This window comes from Gymnoscopelus microlampas (assembly GCF_963454915.1).
Source record: "Gymnoscopelus microlampas genome assembly, chromosome: 8".
NCBI lineage: Eukaryota > Metazoa > Chordata > Actinopteri > Myctophiformes > Myctophidae > Gymnoscopelus > Gymnoscopelus microlampas.
This window is the reverse complement of record NC_139945.1, coordinates 3,509,278-3,519,027: the sequence shown is the minus strand read 5'-3', so window position 1 is coordinate 3,519,027 and position 9,750 is coordinate 3,509,278. Positions and strand designations below refer to the sequence as shown.

At 43.1% G+C, this 9,750-nt stretch overlaps 1 protein-coding gene across 1 annotated transcript in view; it reads right to left on the bottom strand.

Moving 5' to 3' along the window:
• Nucleotides 1-543: 543 nt before the first annotated feature.
• pcsk7 (proprotein convertase subtilisin/kexin type 7) overlaps nucleotides 544-9,750 on the bottom strand; it is a gene marked incomplete at its 3' end in the record, with an annotated part of 72,837 nt that continues 63,630 nt past the window's right edge. Inside the window, exons 15-17 of the mRNA XM_084064038.1 lie at nucleotides 6,834-6,936; nucleotides 2,155-2,272; nucleotides 544-879 (exon numbers count right to left, since the gene is read on the bottom strand). Of these exons, the coding sequence (XP_083920164.1) occupies nucleotides 544-879; nucleotides 2,155-2,272; nucleotides 6,834-6,936 (557 nt within the window). The remainder of the gene's footprint in view (nucleotides 880-2,154; nucleotides 2,273-6,833; nucleotides 6,937-9,750) is intronic.

The window sequence follows — 9,750 nt, the reverse complement described above, 5'->3', positions numbered from 1 at the left end:
CCACCACTGCTACGCTCTCATGGGATTCCCTCTTTCTTTGGTGTTTCGCCCAGGTGGGCGTGGCTACATGCCTAAACCTAACCCACTGGTTCCAAAACTTATTTTGGTCGTGACCCAAAAGAGAAATTTGATGTCTTCCCAAACTAGTGAAAATAGCAGATCTACAAGCTCACAACGCGTTGTGAGCTTGTAGATCTGCTATTCTCACTACTTCTTAAGTTTTTTTCAAATATTTTTTTTAATGGAATTTAGATTTTTTTTTATGAATAATTGTAAAAAAAAAAAAGAAAAAAAGAAATTGAAAATCTTTTGAAATATATATATCTTTAAGAAGTAAATAAAAAAGGGATATTTTACTTGCTAGTCGCGACCCATAAAAACGGGTCCGCGACCCACACATGGGTCCCGACCCACCGTTTTGGGAACCGCTGCCTTAAAAAAAAAAAAAACCTAACCTCAAAACCACGCCCACCTGGGGGGCCGAAACACCAAAGAACGAGGGAGTCCCAGGCTCTCTCATAGGAGCACGAGGAACAGCCGGTGTTATGTGGAGGGTCTGTCTCCTCCGTTGATGAGGAGAGACACTTTGGCCTCACAGTCCAGCACTGTGTGGAGCTCCGTGCTCCTCGCCACGGCCTCCTCCTCCTCCTCGCCCTCTTCCTCTCTCAGCACCTCCTCAACCCCACCTCCTCCTGCTGCTCCACCACCCCTCCCCCGGCCACCCCTCCCCCGGCGGTTGGAGCCCCCGCCGCCCCCCCCTGCGCGGCCACGGCGGCGGCGCAGACACAGCAGGTCCCTGAGCTCCAGGTGGGCCAGGCTGACCTCCAGGGTGTAGTAGAGAGACCAGAACAGAGCGAAGCAGCCCAACAGCAGCAGGAACTAGAGAGGACGAAACGACCAGGTTTACATTACTTTATCACATTTCATGCTGGTTTACGAAACATTAAAAGTCTTTACCATGGTCCTTCAAACGTGTATTAACCCATTAAGACCGGGAACGCATCTGTGTAATTTTCTTTGGGCTTGTAGATCTGCTATTTTTGAAAAATATTGAACATTTGTGCAAATCTTTATATATATATTTATGTTTTTTTTGTTTTTTTATTTATGTTTTTTAAAGTGATTTTTTTTTACTCAAATCTTTGCTTCTGGGTATTCTACAAATGTCTTCTAAATCCTAACAGTTTTCTGAAAAACGAATGTTGCTATATGAGTGGTTCTCAAACTTTTCCATGTCAAGGACCACCCAAAATGATATGCATTTGGCCAAGGACCCCCCATCTCAAAATATGTTGTTCCAGGGACCCCCAAAAGCACAGATCAGAGTTAAAAATGTTCGTTTTAAAACATATATTCAAAGATTTGCACAAAGTGTCCACGATTTTTCAAAAAATAGCCAAAGAAATCGTAAAATGACACAGATGTGTTCCCGGTCTTAAAGGGTTAAAAAGGTTTTAACTGAGAAATCCACTCCAGTGAGCCATGGCAGGTTTTTTCTTTTCTCTCTGTGTTCTGAGGGCTTTTCAGTTGCAATGAAAAAAAAAAAAGGATTTTGGCTGTCAATCATCGCCCCTGCTCCGTCCCCCCAAAAGAGAAGCATAGGGGAAGAGAGGAGGCGGGATTAATGGACAGTGACATCAAAATCCACAGGCCAATCACAGCACTTTTCTAAGCCAAATTGTTCAGAAAACCCCAGACCACAGAAAGGCCACTGAATGTTTGGGGTGTAATTGAGGTCAGAGAAAAAGAAAAAAAAACTTAAAAACTATCCGGGGTGTAACACAAAAGCTCAAGTAGACGTTAAAATGACCCCAAACATGTTTGAAAGTGAAATATCCCTTTAATTTCGTCAACTAAAAACTATGACGGAAAATATTAGTAGACTACGTTTTTTTTCTCTCTCCAACTGATGACAACTAAATATAAACGAAATACAAACTAAGCTATGATGACAAAAACTACGACTACATATGGACAATTTCATTAACAAATAAATACTGTTGGGGAGAGTCAAGCGAGATCCAGGAGAACGAAGACGAGTCACTTTACGCTTGGATGTGCGTAGTCACTCTCCAAAAATTGATCTACAAGCTCACAATGCACCGTGTGTGTGTGTGTGTGTGTGTGTGTGTGTGTGTGTGTGTGTGTGTATACCTTGAGGCCGTTGGATGTGAAAGGGTTAACTATCTCCGGTGGGACGTCCAGTCCGGGGGGGCAGGGCAGAGAGAAACTGCTGTCCAAATACTGGCCACTCATAGCCTCTTCCACCAATCTGTCAATCAAACACACAGCCAATCAGCACGCAGAACAACTCTGACTCAATAGAACCTTGGTCAAGTCCCGCCCCCATTTTGCTGTCGCTTTGGTTGGACAAAGCAACATTCAAAAAGTTTCAGTTTAACCACTTAAACCCTGTAAGGTTGACCGGAATCCCTCAGGGCTCTATACTAGTGTATTTTCTGTTATTGTGAGGGTTGTGGGCTTGTCAATCGGCTATTTTCAGAGAAGGCTTTCCCCACAATACGGATGCTGTGGTTTAACCCATTGAGACCTGAAGCCGATTCTACATGTCTCCTAAATCCCAACAGTTTTCTGAAAAACGTATGTTTCTATATCAGTGGTGCTCAATCTTTTTCATGTCAAGGACCCCCAAAATGATATGTATTTGGTCGCGGACCCCCATCAAAATATTTATTTCCAGGGACCCCCCAGAAGCAAAGATTTGAGTTAAAAATGTTCGCTTTAAAAATGTACATTCAAAGATTTGCACACATTTTCACGATTTTTCAAAAATAGCAGATCTACAAGCTCGTAGCGCGGCACTCGGTGCCGCGCTATGAGCTTGTAGATCTGCTATTTTTGAATAGCCCAAAGTGTAAAATAATGCTTTTTAGCTCAAATCTAAAAATGACACAGTTCCAGGTCTTAATGGGTTAAGTGGCTACGTCTCTGGCGTCTGGCCTTTGCGTTAACTCTTTGACTACCAATGAACAGATTGAAGAGATTTTGCGTTTTCAGTGGTTTTTACGCTAGATGGCGCTGTTCGCTATCACAGTGACCATTTAATTTCTCAGTCACACAGATCCAGGAGATCGCGTGATCGCAGGATTTGCCTTTTTTCTCTTATTTTCACGAGACAGACTGTATTCAACGGCCTACAACAAGCTGAACGAGGGTCGCGATGACATTTATTTTTCGGGGTGCAGTACAGTGACTGGGACTAACAGGTTATTATTTATTTATTTAAAAAACTGGATATTCTTCTAATTTGTAGCGAACTAAGCTTAAAACGACCAAAAGGAGGGCGGAACCAGGGCGGAACAAGGTGGAAGGAGCCTGCTGGTTGGTTGGTTGGTCAGTCACAGACCAATCAGAAGAGGGCAATGACATCACGAAACAACATCGCAATGTCGTCATCACAACCACCTCCTTTAAAAGGAATCGTCAGATAAATTAAGTGTCATTTAACAACTTTTACCAACAAGCTAAGGGACTTAATGCCTGTAGCATCTTCTGGAGATCTGTTGTCAACACCGCCGAGCAGACTGCCTCCGTGTGCAGCCCAGCCTTTACCGGAGGACTGTGATTGCACTGGTGATCTATCTGACATATTGGGACAAATTAGGGAGATCGACTTTGTGATTGGTCTGAGCGACACATTAGCTTAGCACTCCATTCTTTAACAGCGCGAGACGACTTTACACAAATACAACTTGATCGACGGTGCGAGCAATGCTCCGCTGGGCGGTGGGTCTGAACGGAAGACCAAAAGGATATGGTTATGCAGCCGTTGCAGTGGAGCACAAGGTGTATACCATCGGAGGTTACCGCTACAGCGACAAGGATCAGAATTATGTTGACATCTTCAACACAGTGTCTTTACGCTGGACGGTGTTGCCCCCCCCAGTGACTACCGGAAGAGGTGAACGCCCCCTTGAGGTTCCTTCCAGGCGCTACTGGGGACACACAGCAGTGCTGATAGAAGATGTCGTCTACCTCTGGGGAGGATGGCCTTACTGCAAAGAGCTTTATGCGTTAAATGTCCACACCCACAGATGGTTCAAACGTGAGGGTTCCGGGACTGTTCCAGAGCCGAGGTTCTACCACTCAGCCTGTGTCTTGAGGAAGGTCATGTACATCCATGGAGGATGCACCAAACAGAGTGGACGTACTAATGACATCTACAACTTGGACACCACCACAATGGTCTGGTCTTTAATTACCACCAGAGGCACTCCACCTCCAGGCGCTTCAGAACGTCACTCTGCCACCATCATCGGGACAAAGATGTTTGTATTTGGGGGCATATGGGACGAGAAGAACTATCACAATAACATCAGAGTGTTTGACACAGACACCAACTGCTGGCTGAGCACGCCTTCGGCACAGCTTTTTCCAAAGAGACGTGTGTTACATGCAGCCTTTGACTACAATGGAGAGCTGTACATATTCTATTATGGTCGGAACGACAACAGTGATCTGTGGAAATTCAATCCAGAGACCTTCACCTGGAAGAAGGTTGAGCCCAAGGGGAAAGGCCCACGTGAAATGACCACATCTATGTACCTTTGCACGGTGGGAGATCGCATCGTCGTCTTCGGAGGACTGCACACACCCGAGGACCTGCACACACCCGACGACCTGCACGTCTTAGACTTAAATCCTAGTCTGAAGACGCTATGCAAACTAGCGGTTATTCGGTACGGTGTGGAGCGGTCGGACCTGCGACACGACATCAGGTGGGAACTGGCAGCCATGACTACCAACAGCAGAGAGGTGTGGACTTAACCCTTTGAGAACCGAAGCCGATTCTACAAATGTCTCCTAAATCCCAAGAGTTTTCTGAAAAACGTATGTTTCTATATCAGTGGTCTTTTTCATGTCAAGTACCCCCAAAATTATATGTATTTGGCCGCGGACCCCCATCAAAATATTTTGTTCCAGGGACCACCCCAGAAGCAAAGATTTGAGTTAAAAATGTTCGTTCATATTTCTATATTTGGGCTTGGTGTCCAACAGCCCATACCCTAGGTGGGGTTGGCGAAAGCGCCTACTCTGTGTGGAGTTTGCATGTTCTCCCCGTGTCTCCTAGGGTAGTTAATACCCTCACAGAAACATGTAGTAATCCTGGTCACTATACTGCCTCCCCCTGGTCAGCCGGGGTGCCTGATGGAGGGGAAAGGAACTGGTTGGAATAACGTGTTCCTTCCACGAGCTACGTCCTACCGGGGAAACTCCCCCCTGTCAGGTAATAAGAAGGTCAGTTGGCTCTCATGCATTGGAGGAGGCATGAGCTCGGCCCTGGCCTCCCTAGGTTGGCAGAGGGAAGGTAGTGCCCAGGATTACATAGACAATTGGCACTGGGTGTTAAAAATAGGGTTACAAAATCGTGGGATGAAATTTTTAAGTAAAAAAATAAAAGGTGTCCAACAAAACAAGATTTTATGGAAAATACTTCCGAACATATTGCTTAGTTTGACCACTTCATGCTCTAATCTTATAATAATAACAGAGAATAGCCGATCTACAAGCTCTCAATGTGTCTGTGACGCATTGAGAGCTTGTAGAGGCTATTTCCGCTGCACAACATGCTTCCATAGAAGAAATGATGGCTGCTATCCAAGACAAAAAAAAATGACACGCCATCTCCGGTTTACTTCCCGTAGTAGGTGGCTGCCTTTTTAGGACAGTGGTTCTCAACCCGTGGGTCGGGACTCCCAGAGGAGTCCCCACATGATTTTGGGGGGGTCCCCATGATGACGGCGAAATGGCAATTTAAGGACTTTTAAGAACTTTTTAATAACACATTCATTGCCAGGTATTAATTAATGAATTGATTAATCCGCCACTGCCAGCGGTTTTACCTTATTTTGAGTCTTTTTGACGATCCACCGATCTTTTGTTTCAACACAGATGTAAACAAACGATGTCTCCGTGGAGAGACGAGTCTCTTTGCTTTCCAGCGGGACAAAAACATTGTAACCGCGATCGTCCGTTCTGTTGTTATCGGCAGTTGAATATGGCTCGTTTTCACACAAAAAAAACGCAGTCTGTGAGAAGAAATCCGAGCTAGATTTTTTCTAAACCTCATAACATTGGAGTGAATGGGGTGACTTTTTTTTTTTTTTTGGATGATGTCATTTCCGGTTCTATCCTTCTCTGGCAGTCAAGGCATCCATCCATGGGTTGCTGAAGAGCGCCCTCTTGCGTAATCACTAAAAACGTGATTTTGTTTTTAATGGACGCAATATGGCGTCCTTGGCAGTGAAGCGTTGGATTTCAAATGACGCAATATTACTGCGTCCTTGGCAGTCAATGTGTTAATACCACACAAAAAAAAGAAGACCATTACCGCATCAAAAGTAATCAACAAACTGTACTATAAAAACTGGTCAAACATTGGCCAAATTGTCAAATATTATTAAGAAAGAGGCAAAAAAATCGCTTTGCGAGGCGTTGTGAACTTGTAGATTGGCCAAGTCAAACTAAATGTACGCTAATGCCTCAACTCCTGGACTCCTGGACATTCCAAGTGCTTGTCAAGGTGGGGGTCCCCAGTTCAAATATGATTATGTTTTTCCTGAAAAGGTTGAGAACCACTGTTTTAGGAGACCGGAAGTAGGTTGGAGTCTATTACTATTTCCAATGGAAGAGTGAACGTGAACACAGCTTCTGAACCATCCTTTAGCCCCACATGGTCACTGAACTAAATATTGGACCCGAAAACTGTCCGTTGCCTAGGGCGCATTCTGACATTAACACGGCCGTGGCGACGGAGAACTTCAATCTATGTATGAACATGCAGGATGTGAAGAGGGGGGGGGACCTCTGACCTCTGCCTGTCCTTGACGTCGGTGTGGGAGAAGGAGGATCCGTACAGCGTGAGTCTCCACTGCTTCAACACGCCCACCGGAGAGCACTGAGACGATGGCTCTTCTACCAGAGAGAGAATTAACAAGGTTATTATAGCACTGAGACGATGGCTCTTCTACCAGGGAGAGAATTAACAAGGTTATTATAGCACTGAGACGATGGCTCTTCTACCAGAGAGAGAATTAACAAGGTTATTATAGCACTGAGACGATGGCTCTTCTACCAGAGAGAGAATTAACAAGGTTATTATAACACTGAGACGATGGCTCTTCTACCAGAGAGAGAATTAACAAGGTTATTATAGCACTGAGACGATGGCTCTTCTACCAGGGAGAGAATTAACAAGGTTATTATAGCACTGAGACGATAGCTCTTCTACCAGAGAGAGAATTAACAAGGTTATTATAGCACTGAGACGGTAGCTCTTCTACCAGAGAGAGAATTAACAAGGTTATTATAAACAGGGGTGCACGTAACTGGTGCGCAGGTGCGCATGCGCACCCAAAATAAATAATGCGCACCACATCAGACGACGCGAGGCGCTTTTGCGCACCAACAGCTGGGACAGGAATTTCCAAGCTTTTATTTTTTAGCAAAACTAAAAAATAAAAGCCTGGAGATCGAGGCTAGGAATTTACTTCCTGAAGCCACACTCACACAATCACGCTAAAGCACGCGTCGGCCCCATGTACAGCCATTAGACGCAGGGGGAGAGGACGCATTGACAAAACGGCACGGTTCCATTTATTTGGTGCGCACCAAGTCACATCTCCAAGTGCTCTTCTGAGTACTAGACCTGAAAAGTTATGTGTACCCCTGATAGGTCATGAAAACTAACAAAATAACAGAAAACTAAAATTGAAAAAACATTTTGGTTAACCCATTAAGACCTGAAGCCGATTCTACAAATGTCTCCTAAATCCCAACAGTACTCTGAAAAAAAAAAAGTATGTTTCTATATCAGTGGTGCTCAATCTTTTTCATGTCAAGGACCCCCAAACTGATATGTATTTGGCCGCCGACCCCCATCTCAATTTGTTTTGTTCCAGGGACCCCCCAGAAGCAAAGATTTGAGTTACAAATGTTCGCTTTAAACAATATACATTCAAAGATTTGCACAACTGAAACTGTATTGTGTTTAAAAAACTAACTAAAACAAACTGATATTATAGACAAAATGGCCTTCGTTTTTCTTGTTGATTGTCCAACAGTAGCTGGATATATATATATATATATTTTTTTTTTTAAATGGTATCTTTTGTTGAGTTTTTATTACGCAATACTTAGTCTGACCTTTTTGAATCCTGCACCTGAAAAATAACCCGAAGTATGACAAATACATAAAACTAACACTAAAGCTAATACAAACTAAACTAAAACTAAGCGTTGTCATAAAAAAAGAGTAATAAAAACTAGCAAACCCACTCTAAAAACGAGTTAAAACTAACTGAATTAGAAAAATAATTTTCAAAACAAACTAAACTAAACTACAATGAAAAATCCCAAACTATTATAACCTTGGAGAGAAAGAGACGTTTATTCTTCCTATGACTGCATATCACAGTACTTCTTTCACGCTGAATCGTGTACCTGAAAGCGGCACATACGGTAAGTAACTTTATTTTAACTCTTTGACTGCGGTTGACTCGATAACACGTCAATTGCTAGTTTGTCCAGTTGGCCGTCGACGCGTTAGACGCGTTAGACGCATTGGACGTGCGTTCATTGTTTAATCTCTGATCGCGCTATGCTGCTTATTTTTCAATCTAGGTTTAGAGTTCCACTTACTTCACCCACACCTGCATCCGGTTTTATGACGCAGATTCCGTTTCCGGTTTTAATTTTTTCCCCCCGGTCATTTTCGGCCAGAATAGGGAAACGCACGGTTTTTCACACGGTATAAAAAACGAACGGACAGGTCCACGTCTATAATCTATAGTCTGGGTGACGAACAGTCATCGAATCATTTATTTGAATGAAAAATTACAAAATAAATAAATAAAAAAAGGCGAAAATCGCTGGCACTGGGGGAGTACTTTATGAAAATACTCTGGCAGTCAAAGAGTTAATGAATACAATATTTGGAAAAGTTTGAAAAGTCTCTTTTTTAAATCATAAATCTTCTTTTCTGGGGTCCCTGGCACAAAACCTTTGGAGGTCCACCGCCAGATACATAATATCCCATTTGGGGGTCCTTGACATGGAAAAGGTTCACAGATTCACCGATTGAACTTCCATGAAATGGCTCGTAAGCGGAACAAAACATAAACGTCTCTTTAGTAATTGTAGACAACGAGCTACACTGTTGCAGTGTTGATTTTGACAGCAAATGTTGATGTAGTTTTAGTCATAGTCTTTTGAATGAAATTTAATTTAGTTTTAGTTATATTTTAGTCACCTGAAATGTTTTAGTTTTTGTCTAGTTTTAGTCGACTAAAAATATCATAAGATTATAGTCGACTAAATCTACAGTTGATTTAGTCGACTAAAATGTATTTAGTCGGTGCCTTGATGGCGTCGTAATGGCTGATTTTACACATGCTGAAAATAGCAGATCTACAAGCTCACAACGCGTCGCGCTGCGACGCGTTGTGAGCTTGTAGATCTGCTATTTTCAGAGTGCCATCCCCGAGCGCAACCAAGCATAAAATAACTAGTCTTAGTTCTAACTGGATCTCTTCTCCACTAGTCCCTGACTAACATTTTAGTTTACTTTTTATTTGCTGACGAAATTGTCAGTATACTCAGTTTTAGTTTCAGTCATCGTAGCTTAGTTTTTATTTGTTTTTTTATTTAATTTACATCATACTATAATTCTAGTAAGGGCGTAGTGAAGGGCGTAGTGGTGAGTAGGTGAAGCTACCCGGTTCTCCTCAG